The 17,615-nt window shown below is 43.1% G+C and overlaps 1 protein-coding gene and 1 non-coding gene across 3 annotated transcripts in view; one reads left to right on the top strand and one right to left on the bottom strand.

Moving 5' to 3' along the window:
- Positions 1 to 3,256: 3,256 nt before the first annotated feature.
- Positions 3,257 to 17,615, bottom strand: part of BIN2 (bridging integrator 2) — a 40,530-nt gene continuing 26,171 nt past the window's right edge. The window contains exons 9-13 of one of the 2 annotated variants that reach the window (XM_066353928.1): positions 17,208 to 17,290; positions 9,105 to 9,840; positions 6,910 to 6,990; positions 4,493 to 4,567; positions 3,257 to 3,703 (exon numbers count right to left, since the gene is read on the bottom strand). In XM_066353928.1, coding sequence (XP_066210025.1) covers positions 3,674 to 3,703; positions 4,493 to 4,567; positions 6,910 to 6,990; positions 9,105 to 9,840; positions 17,208 to 17,290 — 1,005 coding nt within the window. In that variant the 3' untranslated portion in view covers positions 3,257 to 3,673. The remainder of the gene's footprint in view (positions 3,704 to 4,492; positions 4,568 to 6,909; positions 6,991 to 9,104; positions 9,841 to 17,207; positions 17,291 to 17,615) is intronic. The other variant, XM_066353934.1, reaches the window with a different exon arrangement.
- Positions 8,396 to 8,595, top strand: LOC136390055 (U2 spliceosomal RNA). Its single transcript, XR_010748577.1, has one exon. It is a non-coding gene; the product is annotated as a U2 spliceosomal RNA (small nuclear RNA).

The raw sequence follows: 17,615 nt of genomic DNA, 5'->3' as shown, positions 1-17,615 counted from the left end.
ACTTAACATTTCTGAAATCTGTTATCTCATCCCTGAAATAGGGAACTGAAAATAATGTCTGTAAAAGCCATTTCATTTCGCAGGCACATTTCATTTCTTGCACATGCTAAGAACCTCAATTTGCCATACTTTAGTAACCTCTTGACTCACTTCTTTGTGGCAGAAAATGTTACCAAATGAATGACAAACACAATGACTAAGGACGGGATAGTATAAACACAGGCTCTGAAATGGGCCCTGTGCGTGATCTTGGGCAAATTCCTTGTTTCCTTTCTTATAGGGATAATACTTGTCTCATAGATTTACTCTGAGGTTGTCTCATAGAGTAACTCTGAGTTAATACATCTAAAGCAGTGATTTTCAACCTTTTCCATCTCATGACACACATAAATTACTAAAATTCTGTGGCACATCAAAAAATAGTTTGCCAATCTGACCAAAAAAAGGTGGGCCGCTATTGTTGTGTTGCCTGTTGTTATTTCTGTGACAATCTAAGGGAAAAGAGGTCAGTGCCCCTGACTAATAGTCAGGTATTGCATGTTTTAAAAATTCTTGCAGCATACCAGTTGAAAATCACTGATCTAAAGCATTAAAGCCTCACCTGGCACATCTAGCTATTGTTACCCTGCCTTCCAACTTGGGGTTAAAACTCTTGTGGCAATTCTGCCTTCCATCTGCTTACCTTTTATTCCTATAAAGAATTTTCTAGGTTTGGGAATCAGTATTAATACAGGTCAATAGAGAGATGGGGATTATGCATGTTCACTGGGGGACAAAGACTAAAAAAGAAAGTCTCAGAGAATAGAGGCATAATGTGAGAAAAAAAATAAGCAAGGGTAGTTGCTTTCTTTTTTTTTTTTTTTTTTTTTTTTTTTGCATTTTTCTGAAGCTGGAAACAGGGAGAGACAGACAGACTCCCGCATGCGCCCGACCAGGATCCACCCGGCACGCCCACCATGGGGCGACGCTCTGCCCACCAGGGGGCGATGCTCTGCCCATCCTGGGCGTCGCCATGTTGCGACCAGAGCCACTCTAGCGCCTGGGGCAGAGGCCACAGAGCCATCCCCAGCGCCCGCGCCATCTTTGCTCCAATGGAGCCCTGGCTGCGGGAGGGGAAGAGAGAGACAGAGAGGAAGGCGTGGCGGAGGGGTGGAGAAGCAAATGGGCGCTTCTCCTATGTGCCCTGGCCGGGAATCGAACCCAGGTCCTCCGCACGCTAGGCCGACGCTCTACCACTGAGCCAACTGGCCAGGGCGCTTTCATTCTTAAAGATGTTATTTGGTTGGTAAAAACTGAGGATAAAAGAGAATAAATTGATGAAATTCATTTTATTTAAATATATTTTCAAGGGCATAGCAATGATTACTAAAGAAGAAAGCCCAAGTGTGGGAAAACTGCCACTCCAACCAAGAAAGGCAAAGAAAGTAACACACAGGCAAGATAAATTAATAAAAAAAGGTCAGCTGGGCCAGTCCTCAGATAAAGAAGTCAAAAGAAAAGGAAATTCAAATCCTAAGGGTTAAATTCCATAGGTGAACAGTTGCTTGCATTTACTGACAAGCTGACCAGGAATTCCAGGACAGGTTGAAAATTTTCATGTATCTTGGTTGGTCTCTCTCACAGGATAAATTCCATTATGTAATGAACATTGTTAGAACCACAGACTCTCAGAGGCCATCCAGCTGGACTGACACTCTACTGATTTGTTATATTACTTTGACAATTTAGAGGTTAGTAGATGCTCTCACAAGCATGTTTTTCTCTGTAATATGTAACCTTAAGTTTTGCTGGAACATGATTCTATCCTGTTGGCACATACCATTCATTTTAGAAGTGAAAACATGTAGAAAACTAGGACCCAATATGCACATGCTCAGCACCATTTTAGCATATAATAAACAATACTGTGTGTACTCTGTCTGCTCTTTGGTGTATCCCAGACATCATGGATACTTCTAGTGTATTCTGGATATCTTACCTAGTCAATCTTGTTCTTCAAATTGCTAGAAGTCAGGAAGTAGGTGATGTTCTTGCAATTAATTCTACACAGAGATGCATACAGATAGATGATGAAGCCTCATGTGGTGACCTCAGCATCCCAGGTCAACTCTCTATCCACTGCACAACCACCAGTCAGGCACTTCCCAAAGTTTCTTTGCAATCTACCCTTCTTACTACCACCCCACCAATGGTCTTCTTCCCATGTTGTAGACATTAACATGCATCCCCCCCAACTGGGCCAATCAGATTTTTTTCTGGGGAATTTGGATATGGAAAGGACACTGGCAGATGGTGGCTGAAGCTGTCTTCCAATGATAGCTGCCTAGAGGGGCAATCCACACATTCCTGCTATAGATACCCATGGGCTGGCTCTTGCCCTTTCTGCTGCCTGGCTGTTCTTTCAGTTCTATGAGCTGCCTAATGCCTTTGAACATATCTTTTATTCCTTAATTGTGTCAGTTTGTTACTGCAAGCAGAAAACTCACACACAGTGCACTTCCTATTTATCATTTCAGGGAATAGCACCATCAAATTCTAGTCTCTCAACCCTAACCTAGAATAGTTTCTTAAAACTTGAGTCATCATCATGTATCCGCTTAGATACATCTAAACCAGGCTCAATATCCTGTCTCTGTAAAGTTCTTATTTTTTTTTTACTCATCATTGTTTCTCTAGTACCTAGTCCAGTGCTTGGTACAGAGCAGGTACTCAATAAATGCTTGCTGAATAATTGGAATAAAAGGTGACATTGTACATCACCCTTAAAACAAAAGCAAAGATGGATGGATGTCTGTATGCGTGTTTATAAGGGTGCCAGGACTTCAAAGTGAGTTTTCAGTGTTTTCACAGAAGCAAATGATAGAACTTGAATCTAGCACTTGTTATTCCCAATTCCATGCCATTTCCATTATGTTATTACATTTTGTATCCTTTCCCTTCACTTGGAATTCCATTTCTTCTTCTGTCCTGCTCAATCCTTACTAAGTACCAGATTATAAACACCAGACATAGCTCTAAAATGTAATCCTTTTCCAAGGGTGTTTGTTTATTAACCAAAGGTGGGGGAAGGACAGGGTGTAGTACAGTATCTAGATTGAGGAGCCTGTGGCCCATGCATCATCAGTTATAGCCAGGAAGCTGGAGGTCAGGGCTGTGACAAAAGCTTTCTGAACCTGGGGTAGAATCAAATCAATAACTTTGCCCAAGTGGAGAACAGTGTGCTGGGTTGAGACAACCTCCTGTGTCAAACAAAGAATCCATACATAGAATAACTTTATTTAACAATCTGAAATGTTCTTTTGGCTTTAAGTCTTAAAAAATGAGTGATAAATCAAAGATCTGTTTCCTACTCTCAGAGTATATGTGGTTTATGTGTGTGTCTACAGATGCTTTTGCTTGTTAGAGTCATTTTAGCCCCACTTCAATGTATAGTCTTATTATTTTAACAATGCTAAAATCTGAATTAAGTATGTCCCAAGTCAAACAATCTCTTCTCCCAAGCCTGTCTCCCTCCCTCCCCTAAGTCTGCTCCTCTTTAGAGACCACCAGCATCCATGCTGGTTGAGAACCTAGAAATGAATGTTGGATCTTAAGTCTCTCTGACTTATATACCCTCTAGCTGAGGAGTTTCTCTGGGGGATGTGTGGGGCAGGGAGGTCTTGGCAGTTCCTCTTCAGAGTTGTGCACTTTGAACTGTAGATACCTGGAAAATAAACATGATTGCATTAGATGCTCACCTGCCCTCCCACTGACCACTCAAGGAGGGTAAACACTCAGTTTGTTCCTATAAAACTGTTATCTCATGTCATATGCTGTTGAGGGAAGTGAAACTGGTTGTTGGGGTTATTGTCAAGTCTTGTTGCAGATATTTTTTATTACATCCTTCACCAACTCTTTATGAGGCTTCACAGGGGAAATTAGTTTTTCATCTTAGTAGCAGGAGTTGCTGTTCTCTGAATGAATGGCATCATGAATTGGGTGGACTGATCAGATTTTTCTCTTCTTGGACGGTTAGAAAGTTTGTAACCAATTTTGTGATCCAACTTAGTAAGTTAATTTTATAGAATATATTTTTTTGTACTTGCCTAGTTCATAGCGCCATTTTATGTCACTGCCACTAATATACTGAGTATTTTGTTATATTTTGTATGTGTATGTATTTACCTTTTTGTGTGCCTTTTGGATATCTTAACTCCTTTTTGAAATACGCTCAGATATAACTAAGTAAGTACTCAAGAGATAGAGCTTTTGTGAGTGGTCAAAAGATTCAAGGTCAAATGTTGGGAAATGGGCATGAAAACCCCACAAAGTCCCAATTTACTCCTGGTTCCCCTGGCTCCCACCTGCTTGACTTTGCCCAAAGGATACTGTTCACTGCTGGGTTCCCCTTATAGCCCACAGTGAAGATTCTAGTCTGTAGCCAAACTTCTGTCCACTCCCAGTGACCAATCTTACCACCCATCCTGGTCTCCAGGCTATCTGGCCTCCTTACCTCTTCTTGAGGCTCAGGTGCCATGATGTTGCTGTCTTCCAGAACTGCAGAGACATGAGGCTGGAAACTGTGGCTCTACAAAAAAAAAAAATGATTCTGCAAGTGAGAGGTGGCTCAACCTCCCCAGCCTCTCTGCTTAGAAGGGTCTTCTGTGCCTACACTCTACAGGGTCAAAGTGCAAACATACAGGCTGTTTCACTATAGCATGAAGACATCAGGGAATGCTTTACTGTCACCCTCTTTCACAGGTCAAGAAATCAAGATTCAGAGAAAAAAATACCCCCCCCCCCAAAAAAAAAAAAGAAACCAAGATTCAGAGGATGAAATGACTTGCTGGGACAGGTAACCAGGTCTTTGGGCTCCAGAGTTGTTTCCATGATCAGACACCATGTGATTTGTGTGACATGCATCTATACTTGTATCTATGTGGGAGTCTGTGTGGGACTAACCCTCCTCAAGAATGCACTGCAGCTCTCACACTTAGAGATGATCCTAACCTATGGCAGTTAGGAGAGGCAAGTGGTAAAATGGTTTCTTTGGGGAAAGTTCTAGGTCAGTGGTCGGCAAACTCATTAGTCAACAAAGCCAAATATCAACAGTACAACAATTAAAATTTCTTTTGAGAGCCAAATTTGTTAACTTAAACTACATAGGTGGTACATTCTTTATTGAGGTAGCGCCCGCACATGGTATTTTGTGGGAGAGCCACACTTAAGAAGCCAAAGAGCCGCATGTGGCTCGTGAGCTGCAGTTTGCCGACCAGGGTTCTAGGTTCTGCAATAGAAACCCAAGATGTGGAAAGCCTTGTCTAGGAGCTCCTAAGCCAGGGGAAGACCTTGGCACTCTACAATTTAGAATGAATTTATTTTTTAATTGAGATTTTATTCATACAATATAAAATTCACCATTTTAAAGTGAGTTCTATTAGTCTGAAAGCTTCTTGAAATTCTCTAATTTTTCCTTTAAGGAAAATTTCCTTCTTCTTACTTCTTTGATTCCAGGCCATGCATTACCTTAAAAGTAATACTGCCTCCCAGAAAGTTATTCTTTCTCTGGTCATTCAAATGCTAAGCAAGAACAAATTTTCTCACAGTGATCTTATTTATCCATTTTATATATGATATGTCCATAATTTTGAGAGAAAATATGATTTATGATGCATCTGAAAAGAAAGTATAAACAGATCTTGAGGCCCTGGCTGGTTGGATCAGTGGTAGAGTGTTGGCCTGGCGTGTGGATGTCCTGGGTTCAATTCCCGGTCACAGCACACAGAAGTGCCCGTTTCTCCACCCTCCACTCTCTACCCCTCCACCTCTAGCTTCTCTCTCTCTCTCTCTTGCAGCCATGGTTCAATTGGAGTGAGTTGGCCCCAGGTACTGAGGATGGCTCCATGGCCTCTGCCTCAGGTGCTAAAAAGAGCTTGGTTGCTGAGCAACAAAGCAACGCCCCAGATGGGCAGAATATCGCCCCCTAGTGGACCTGTCAGGTGGCTCCTGGTCCAGGCACATGCAGAAGACTGTCTCTCTGCCTCCCCTCCTCTCACTGAAAACGCAAACACAAACAAACAAAAAACAGATCTTGTAGAACATAGGCTTCAGAGGATTAATGACACTGATAGGTTAGGATCAAAGATGCTATAGATGCTTAATTCGATAGGAAAAATAAGTCTCCTTAGCTGATAACCAAAGAAATTCCAAAGGAGAAGCTGGGAGTAAAGAACACTATAAATCTTGGCCTGACCTTGGCACAGTGAATAAAGCATTGACCTGAAACACAGGTCACTGGTTCAAAATCCTGAGCTTGCCTGGTAAAGGCACATATGGGAGTTGACGCTCCCTGTTTCTCCCTCCTTCTCTCTCTTTCATCTCTCTCTGTCTCTCCTCTCTAAAATTATTATTAATAATAATAAACCCACTATAAATCTCAAATACAAGGTGGTGACCTCAGGGGAAAGGAGGTTGTGTCCTGTACCTCTTTCCAAAGGAGGACAGTTTACTAGTCTATTCCTCTAAATAAGTAACATTTTGGTCCCCATAACTTCTACTTCAATAAGATTACTCTAAGAATGAAAATGTGTTTTATTATTTACTAGAGCCAAACAGAAACTCACTTTATTGCTGTTACCATACTAAAACCATGTATAAAAAGTCAAATTTAAATTAATTTTGGATTTTCCATACAGTGGAGTTACTCTTTTCAGTGCACAAACATTAGTAGCAGCTACATTTTACTCAAAATCCCACATTTACCCTGTGCTTATTCACTATCCACATGCCCCACATCTCTCTCAGTCAGCAGTTACCTCAGACTAGAAACCAGCCAAAGAAAAGTTTTATATTTTGTTCTGTTAGGATTTCAGTACTTCATGTGAATCAAGTCTCAGGGAAAAATAATGTTGATGGCTTAGATTTTAGTACCTCAGGGGAGTCAGCCACAGTAAGTTTATTGTTCTCTTCCTTGTCTTCCATCTTACTTGCCTTGTCAGACTCTAAATAGACCTGTGGATCAAAGAGAACAATGTAGAAGAAAGTTCTGCACCTTCACACCCTGGATGCCACCCTGTACCCTTTGTCCATGTTAATTCTTCTCAGATAGCAGGAGTTTCCCAAGGTAGCATGGTCAACCTTCAGTGAGGCATAGGCTGTAGTAGGGTGGTGTAATTGGAAGGGTACCCAAAATCTCATACTCCCAGATATCCACATGGCTCAGACCCTGGCCTCTTTCATTGCCTTAATGTCACCTTCTCTGGCCACTCTGCCCCCCCCTCACTCCCCATGCCTTCCCCTACTTAATTTTTCCCCATAGCTCTATTAATAGTAATTTTATTATTTATTATGTTTTGTATTTACTTCTCCCCTCCCTCACTAGGATGTAAGATACAGAAAAGCAGAAAATTTTATGTTTGTTCACTGTAATACCTCATCTCCTAGAAAAGTTTCTGGTACATAGTAAGGGCTCAATAAGTAATTGTGGAATGAATGAATGAATGAGTGAATGAGTGAATGAATGAATGGATCTTTATCCCATCTAGTCAGATGTCTCACCAAAATCTTCTCTATAATGCACCTGACAGATAATCTTATGTCTTAGCTTTTAAAATCAAGAAAGGAAAACTATTTCTCAAAGTGGCTCATCCCATTTGGGGTTTTGGAAGCCTGTTATCCTCTTTCCCCTGTATTTAAAAAAAGATTTTCCTGGCCCTGGCCGGTTAGCTCAGTGGTAGAGCGTCGGCCTGGCATGCGGGAGTCCCAGGTTCGATTCCCGGCTAGAGCACACAGGAGAAGCGCCCATCTGCTTCTCCACCCCTCCCCCTCTCCTTCCTCTCTGTCTCTCTCTTCCCCTCCCGCAGCCAAGGCTCCACTGGAGCAAAGTTTGCCTGAGCACTGAGGATGGCTCTGTGGCCTCTGCCTCAGGCGCTAGAATGGTTCTGATTGCGACAGAGCCAGATGGGCAGAGCATCGCCCCCTGGTGGGCATGCCGGGTGGATCCCGGTCGGGCGCATGCGGGAGTCTGTCTGACTGCCTCCTCATTTCCAACTTTGGAGGAAAAAAAAAAGATTTTCCCATACCATTTAACAGAGCTAACTGCAAAAGTTCCCCTTGTATTGATCCAAAATGTACTGAAAAAAACAAACAAACAACTTTACATACAGGGCATAGTTCTGTCCTCAGGAATCTCATAGAACAAGTCAAATCTCTCTGATTGTACATACAAGGCATAGTTCTGTCCTCAGGAATCTCATAGAACAAGTCAAATCTCTTTGATTGCCTTTCCATATAATTTGAATAAAATATGACTTGATTTAGAAATCCTTCACAGAACTGGTTGCTCTCCAGAGGGTCTGTATCTCTAGTTCAACACAATTTTTTTCTCATCCATATTCTCATCTTTCAAAAACCATCTCTATGTCTTTCAGCTTTTGGCTAAGATCAAGTATAGATACCTGTTCTTATCAGTTTAACATCTGACACATCCTCTATCCAAGGACAAGATATTAAATGGATTTTGGGGGCAGAGAGATGGAATAAGGAGCTTGCTCTGTCTACATCAAGCATCGACTTGGTATCATATATCATAGTACCTCCGGGAATAGAGCACCCCGGTAGAACAACAACAAAAGACCATCTCTTTTGATTTCCTTCCTCTGTTGAGTTTCTTCTTCTAGGTCTTTATCAATGAAATGATACCTTGGAAATCTGCTAATGCCATTTTGCTTGAGGTCTATTTACCATAATCCCAAGTATGACAAACTGAAGTGAGACCCTCTTACACATTTCCCTATTACAAAAGCTAAATAAAGCTCAGGATGCCAATTGTAGATTTTTCTATTGGAGCTCCCAGAACTAGAAGCAAAATAGAAAATTAGTAGAAATCTTCTCATAATAATACTAGAGGTAAGCCCTTTGCAGAGTTGATTACCTTAAGAGTACATGCTCTGAAGATGTGAAACAATCCCAAACCAAAAAAAGATGATCAACCAAATATTCATGAAACTATTATATCTTATATAATGACATGAAATCTGATCAACTGTGGGACAATCTGGCTATAGTAAGATGATCTATATGGAGGTTATAGAAGAGAATCGAGACTTAGTCAGATGTGCTCTCACCTGAGGGGTCATCGAGGTGGGAGAAATACAAAGTTCCTCTGGGTTCAGGTTGTCGGTGTTCTTGTCTCTGTCCTCAGGACTTCTTACTGGCTTACCTGGTGGCTGTGGATCAAAAGAAACCTCCAAAGTGGCCCTAGGACTTGGAGTCCTGGGGCTGGTGGGTGAACCTTGTTCGGAGGCTGTAGGACTGGAGGGTATGTTCCCTGAGGAGGGCCTAGGGCTGGGAGTGGCTCTGGGTGGAGGAGGCCTATTGGGGGGTGCTGAGGTCCTCTGGACAGGGGCTCTCTTCTTCAGTTGTTCAGACCCTTCACTGGAGGTTCGGGTTCGGAGAACTACTTGTGGGGGAGGTGAAGGCTGCTCTGAAGGGATTATGGCTCTGCCTGGCAATGGAACTGGGGAGCCAGGGCGAACTTCCTCCTGGGACTCGGCACTCTCAATGGTGGAAGAGGGCTGGGCCTGGGTGGGGCCATTGCCAGTTGGCACAGGCTCTTCCTCCTCAGCAGAGCTGGCTTCAGCCTCTTCCTCCTCTATTTCCTTGTCTTTTAAGGGTTCTTCTTTAATCTCAGAGTTGTCTTCTTCCTGGGTTGGATCAGATGCCAGCTCTTCTTCACTTGCTGAGATAGAATCCCTATCGCTCATCAAGGAACGTACAGAGGGACTGGTAGGTGAGGTAAGAGGGCTCGAGACAGTAGATGTTCGAACCGGGGACGAGATGACTAAAGAGCGTCTGTTGCTGCTAAAAAATGAAGGACATTCAGATTCAGAAAAGATAAAAACTGGAAGTTTTATTGAGTATTTTAAAAAAGCCCCAAAATAATGATGCATGCCATAGAGTAAAACAGAATGAAGTGATTTAAAATGATACTAGAAAGTTTGTATAATTTGCAATAATGCTTATATTATAAAGTGGGGTGAGAAAAGGCTGTATCACAATCTCAGTTATGCAAAAATATATAAAGAAACTGGAAAGTACTATCAACATACAAAATATTTTCTCTGTATTATATACAGTTGATCATTATGATTCTGCATCTGCAAATTCAGACTCCTTGAATTTTACTTGGAACCCAAAGTCACTACTCGCAATGTATTCACAGTCATTCATGGACATGTGCAAGTTGTGAAAAATCAGTGCCTGACAGCACTTTCTCAGCTGAGGTCTAACAAGGAAATCTGCCTTCTTGTTTCAGCTTTCACACTGCAAACGTGTCCCTTTGCCATGTTTTTCATGTTGCTGTGTTGCTGTACTCTACTTTCTGTTAGTGATTTAGATATTTAAAATGGCCTCCAATGTAGTGCTGAAGTGCTAAGAGCAAAAAGACTGTGATGTGCTTTACAGATAAAATATGTATATTATATAAGCTTTGTTCAGGCATGAGTTATATAGAGCTGTTTGCTGTGAGTTCAATATTAATGAATCAACAATATATATTAAATAAGGTGTCTTAAACAGAAACACATGAAAGAGATGGTTGTATATTGATTGGCTGATGAACATGCTGGGACCAGGGGCTCACAAAAACCTAAGCCGGGCTCTGGTAGGGTATCTTAGCTGGTTAGAGCAGTGTCCCAATACACCAAGGTTGTGGTTCAGTCCATGGTCAGGGCACCACATCTGGGGCTTTGACCCTTTCTTTTTAAATCTACTTTTAGGCCCTGGCCAGTTAGGTCAGTCGGTTAGAGCATCATCCCAAAATGACAAGGTTGCGGGTTTAATCCCTGGTCAGGACACACAAGAGGAAGCAACCAAAGAATGAATGACTAAGTGGAACAGCAAATGAATGCTTCCTTTCCTCCTCCCATTTCTCCCTTCCTCTCTAAAAAAAAAAAAAAAAATCTACTTTTGCTAGGATGCACTTAATCGGAAGGGAGGGAGGGAGGAAATGAAACCTAACCCTGTGTTTCCACTAAGAATAATGGTTCAGTATTAACTAATTCAGTGTTGATGGTGACTTTACAGAATGTAACTACCATTCATAACAAAAATTCACTGTAACTTTTTTTTTATATATTTTTCTGAAGCTGGAAACGGGGAGAGACAGTCAGACAGACTCCCACATGCGCCCAACCGGGATCCACCCGGCACGCCCACCAGGGGCGATGCTCTGCCCACCAGGGGGCGATGCTCTGCCCCTCCGGGGCATCACTCTGTTGCGACCAGAGCCACTCTAGCACCTGGGGCAGAGGCTAAGGAGCCATCCCTAGCGCCCGGGCCATCCTTGCTCCAATGGAGCCTCGGCTGCGGGAGGGGAAGAGAGAGACAGAGAGGAAGGAGAGGGGGAGGGGTGGAGAAGCAGATGGGCGCTTCTCCTGTGTGCCCTGGCCGGGAATCGAACCCGGGACTTCTGCACGCCAGGCCGACGCTCTACCACTGAGCCAACCAGCCAGGGCCTCACTGTAACATTTATGGAGTATGCTGGACACTGCTGAGTGCTTCTATTGTCAGCATCAACTTAACTCTTCTCCTCCTTAAGTGCCTATGTACTGTCTACCAGCTGATTAAGCAAACAACAAATACTTACTTGACAGGTTATGTGCTGTGTCCTGGGCACAAGAATGGTAGAGATGGGGATAGGATGTGAAAGAGGTAAAACAAACAAAATAAACCCTTCCTGCTAATGGAGTTTCTTTCTTTTTTTTTAAATTATTTTTATTTATTCATTTTAGAGGAGAGAGAGAGAGAGAGAGAGAGAGAGAAGGGGGGAGGAGCAGGAAGCTTCAACTCCCATATGTGCCTTGACCAGGCAAGCCCAGGGTTTTGAACCAGCAACCTCAGCATTCCAGGTTGAGGCTTTATCCACTGCGCCACCACAGGTCAGGCAAGGGAGTTTCAATATGACATAAACTGAGTGATATACGGTTCTTTCTAGCACTGAAATTCTATGGGCCAGTTGGTTTAGAAGGCCCAAAGACACAGCAAGAAAACACCAGATTTCCCTACAAGGTTCTGAGACATCTTGGTTTAAGTCAGTGGTTCTCAAACTTTTTGAAGTCAGAGCGCATTTAGAATCCTACAAATAATTGTAGGTGCACTATGTACAAATTTCCGAGAAATATGTTATAATAATTAAGTCAAATATTTAAGAAAAAAATATAAAGTCCAAGCGTGCTTTTATGGTAATTAAACGAAATAAATACGACAAAATTAAATTTATTCTGACATTAAAAAACATTTTTATGTTACATTTTTTTGAGTTATGTTTTTTAGAATTTGTAAAAAAGAAGGGTTAAAAAATTTTAAAAAACGACAAAAATGTTATCTTTTTATATATATATAGATACATTCTTAGTAAGATTTAGTAAATTCGGCAGGTCCCGGCGCAAATATGTTAAGTTTTCTCATTCTTGTGTTTATGAGAAACATGAGCCTGATGCGTCCTAGAGATTTCTTCAATGTTTGGGCATATATTTGAAAGGCAAACTCTCATTTCCTTGTCAATACATTGAAGAATTCCTCTTTTTTTACTCTTGTGTTGAGTGCAGAAAACCCCCACCATACATATCATCTTAACTTTACACCAAACAAAAGATAGAAGAAACTTGCCTCCAGTCTTTTTGGGGAACATGGAGGATAGTGTAAACAATCCAGCACCACAGCTTAACAGCCTTCTGCAGCCTAATCAGGCAAGTAAGGTGGGGAATTGGGCAGACTGTCAGCTTACAGCCTATTCCCCACACTTCTGTCCCCCCAAAATCTAAACTCCAAAAACCCTGTTGGTGTTTTGGTCCCCAATAGGCACATATCTCTCTGAAATACCATGGGGCGCACCTGGAAATCTTCTAGGGCGCACCAGTGCACCCTGGCGCACACTTTGAGAACCACTGGTTTAAGTAATGGCAAGTTTCAAATGATTGGGCAATTAGAGAACCATGGTTTTCAATATTCGGAAGAGAAGAGAGAGAGTTTTGAAGCAAAAGGGACTTCCTATAGGAAGTCCACTTTGGCTCTTTAATGATTCTTTTTAATAGTCTGTAACTATAATAATTGCTAAATGAGTAGTACAAGAAACAGATGAGAGCCCTAGTAGTCTTCCTTAAACTCCCAAGCTCAATTTCACCACCTTCTTTTTAAAGCCTTCCCAGGTCATCTGCACATTGGCAATTACTAACCTTCCTGGAATTCCTACCAGTCTTATTAGGCTGTTTGGTCTCATAAGGCACTTTGTATATGCTTCCTTATCCACATTTGTCTCTTTCTCTACATTTTCTATCCTTCCAATTTTTTATAAGTCACTTCAGGAAAAGGACACATCTCCTACGTCTTTAGATCCCTAAATTTTGGCATAAAACCTTATTCATAGAATAATCTTAAAACTTCCTGAATGAAGGCTTCAGAATAAGAAAGTGATCGTATTCTGAGGGACCAGTGAATTGCTTGCACTTATCAGCATAAAGAATGTATGAAAGCGGCCTGAATTGTGGTGGTACAGTGGATAAAGCATTGACCTGGAATGCTGAGGTTGCCAGTTCGAAAACGTGGGCTTGCTTGGTCAAGGCACATATGGTACTCAATGTTTCCTGCTCCTCCTCCTCTCTCTCTCTCTCTCTCCTCTAAAATGAATAAATAAAATCATTTAAAAAAAGAATGTATGGGCCCTGGCCGGTTGGCTCAGCGGTAGAGCGTCGGCCTGGCGTGCGGGGGACCCGGGTTCGATTCCCTGCCAGGGCACATAGGAGAAGCGCCCATTTGCTTCTCTACCCCCGCCCCCCCCCTCCTTCCTCCCTGTCTCTCTCTTCCCCTCCCACAGCCAAGGCTCCATTGGAGCAAGGATGGCCCGGGCGCTGGGGATGGCTCCTTGGCCTCTGCCCCAGGTGCTAGAGTGGCTCTGGTCGCGGCAGAGTGACGCCCCGGAGGGGCAGAGCATCGCCCCCTGGTGGGCAGAGCGTCGCCCCTGGTGGGCGTGCCGGGTGGATCCCGGTTGGGCGCATGCGGGAGTCTGTCTGACTGTCTCTCCCCGTTTCCAGCTTCAGAAAAATACAAAAAAAAAAAAAAAAAAAAAAAGAATGTATGAAGGCAGTAGACAACACAAACATAAAAAAGGGGAAAAAGCCCTAGCCGGTTGTCTCAGCGGTAGAGCGTCAGCGTGCGGAGGACCTGGGTTCGATTCCCGGCCAGGGCACACAGGAGAAGCGCCCATTTGCTTCTCCACCCCTCCGCCACGCTTTCCTCTCTGTCTCTCTCTTCCCCTCCCGCAGCCAGGGCTCCATTGGAGCAAAGATGGCCCGGGCGCTGGGGATGGCTCTGTGGCCTCTGCCTCAGGCGCTAGAGTGGCTCTGGTCGCAACATGGCGACGCCCAGGATGGGCAGAGCATTGCCCCCTGGTGGGCAGAGCATCGCCCCTGGTGGGCGTGCCGGGTGGATCCCAGTCGGGCCCATGTGGGAGTCTGTCTGACTGTCTCTGCCTGTTTCCAGCTTCAGAAAAATGAAGAAAAAAAAAAAAGGGGGGGGGGGAGAAAACCAACCCATAACAGATTGAGAAGGATATTTACAAAGCATATCATTAAAGAATTAATATTCAGAATATATAAATCTCCCTCCCCAAAACTTCATATAAATAAAAGTTTTTTAAAAAGTATAAATGAGTCCTAGCCAGTAACTCAGTTGGTTACAGCCTTGTCCTGATACACCAGGGTTATGGGTTCAATCTCTGGTCAGGGCACATACAAGAATCAAACAATGAGTCCGTAAATGATTGGAACAACAAATCAATGTTTCTCTCTTTCTCTCTCTCTAAAAAAAAAATAGTAAACAACCCAAATAAAAAATGTGAAAAAAGAATAAACAGGCTCTGGTTGGTTGGCTTAGCTGTAGAGCATCAGCCTGGCATGTGGAAGTCCCAGGTTCGATTCCTGGTCAGAGCACACAGGAGAAATGACCATCTGCTTCTCTACCGCTCCCCTCTTCTATTTCTCTTCCCCTCCCACAGCCATGGCTTGAACTGTTCAAGAAAAGTTGGCCCCAGGCACTGAGGATAGCCTCAGGCACTAAAATAGCTTGGTTGCTGAACGGAGCAGTGGCCTAGACAGGCACAGCATTGCCTGGTAGGGAGTTTGCTGGGTGGATCCAGGTTGGAGCACATGGGGGAGTCTGTCTCTGCCTCCCCACTTCTCAATAATAAAAAAAGCCTGACCAGGCAGTGGCACAGTGGATAGAGTGTCGCACTGGGGACGCAGAGGACCCAGGTTCAAAACCCCGAGGTCACCAGCTTGAGCGTGGGCTCTTTTGGCTTGAGCACAGGCTCACCAGTTTGAGCATGCAGTCGCTGACTTGAGTGTGGGATCATAGACATGACCTCATGGTCACTGCTTTGAAGCCCAAGGTCACTGGCTTCAGCCTAAGGTCGCTGGCTTGAGAAAGGGGTCACTCGTTCTGCAATAGCCCTCCCCCCCGTCAAGGCACATATGAGAAAGCAATCACTGAACAACTAAGGTGCCACAACGAAGAACTGATGCTTCTCATCTGTCTCCCTTCCTGTCTGTCCCTAACTGTCCCTCTCTCTGACTCTCTGTCTCTGTCAAAAAAGAAAAGAAAAAAGAGAGAGTTACAGAACAGGAATCTGTTCAAGCTCACCAGCAACTGTGAATTAAAACTGCAAAAAATTCCATTTCATACTCATTAGCTTGAAAAAATTAACAACTCTGACAATGTTACACGTAGCAAGAATGTAGAACAATGGGAGCTTTTAGTCACTGTTGGTGGGCTGTAAATGGAAACAATCGTTGGAAGAACAATTTGGCAATGGCAATATCTAGTAAGGCTGAAGAAGCCCACAGGCACAGACTCTATGACTCAGCATGCTACTCTCTGTATACACCTTAAAGAAACTTGATAATTTTCACTAGCAGAAATGTAAAATGTGTTCACTATGACATTTGTAATAGCAAAAACTGGAAAACAACCCAAATGTCCATTAGCAGAACAGATATGTAAATTGTGAACTAACCATACAGTAGTAGATCAAGCTAGCAACATGGAACGAAAAAGAATAAACCTCATAAACAATACTAAGAGAACAAAAGAATATATACAGTATAGCCTGACTGGATGGTGGCACAGTGGATAGAGCATCAGCCTGGGATGCTGAGGACCCAGGTTTGAAACTCTGAGGTTGCTGGCTTGAGCGTGGGCTCACCAGCTTGAGCATGGGGTCATCAGCTTGAGTGTGGAATCAGACATGACCCCATGGTCACTTGCTTGAGCCCAAAGTTGCTGGCTTGAGCAAGGGATCTCTGGTGTGGCTGTAGCCACTACCCCCCCCCCCCCCCATCAAGGCACATATGAAAAAGCAATCAATGAACAACTAAGGTGCTGCAATGAAGAATTGATGCTTCTCATCTCTCTCCCTTCTTATCTGTCTGTACCTGTCTGTTCTTCTCTATCACAAAAAAAGAATACATACAGTACAATTCTATATAAAGTTTAAAAACATGCAAAACAATGTTTTCTATGTGAATATAATTGTACAATCAATAAAAAGACATACATGGGGATAATAAATACTAAATATAAGACAGTGATTACCTTTGGTGGAAAGTAAGTAGGGAAGGGATATTGGGAGCTTCAATTTGTGTGTGTGTGTGTGTGTGTGTGTGTGTGTGTGTGTGTGTGTGTGTGTGTGTAAATATATATATATATAATAAATTTGGCAGGTATTTGGCTATTTGTTGTGTTCTTTTTTTTCTGAGAGACAGAGACAGGAAGGGAGAGAGATGAGAAGCATCACTTCATAATTGTGGTACTTCAGTTGTTCATTGATTGTTTTCTCATGTGTCTTGACTGGGGGGCTTCAGCCAGGCCAGTGACCCCTTGCTCAAGCCAGTGACCTTGGGCTCAAGCTGGTGAGCCTTGCTAAAACCAGATGAACCCACACTCAAGCTGGTGACCTTGGGGTTTTGAACCTGGGTCTTCCGCATCCCAGTCCTATGCTCTATCCACTGTGCCACTGCCTGGTCAGGTGGTAAAATAATTTACATAGGGACATAACAATGATATCATGCACACAAACACAAAGGAAAAGCCAAGATTTGGGATTAGAGACGGAAGTGTTGAATATATTCACACACAGAACAAGTGAAGCAGGAAAGATCTCAGAAGTTGCTCACCTTGACAGTCCCTTCACCACAAAGACTTTGTTGGAATGTTGCTTCTCTAGTTTGCTCATCACTTCGTAGAGATTGTGGTTCAGCTACAGCCAGCAAGAAAGAAGGGGAGGCTAGCCAGAATGAACCTGAGATTGGCCTATTTCTTCTCCACTCTCTTTCAAACAGCTCCCCAAAATAAAAACCTCCCCACCATTAACTATAAAAGTCCTCCTCATCTCTTTTGCAATAAGTGACCAGGGTCCTGTCCCACCACCCCTTCTTCCTTGACTTTCTTTCTAAGTTCTGCCTCTTTGATCACACTGGCAGCTTTCTTAAGGCTAGATCGTCATTGATGTTTGATTTGAGGTTCTAGTTTCTCTTGGGTGATCCAAGGAATGAAAATTCATTGTAATATTAACTAGGTAAATA

The sequence above is a fragment of the Saccopteryx leptura genome, chromosome 1 (genome assembly GCF_036850995.1).
Source record: "Saccopteryx leptura isolate mSacLep1 chromosome 1, mSacLep1_pri_phased_curated, whole genome shotgun sequence".
Classification (NCBI taxonomy): domain Eukaryota; kingdom Metazoa; phylum Chordata; class Mammalia; order Chiroptera; family Emballonuridae; genus Saccopteryx; species Saccopteryx leptura.
The sequence above is the reverse complement of the archived record's forward strand: the minus strand, read 5'-3'. Positions and strand labels throughout refer to the sequence as shown.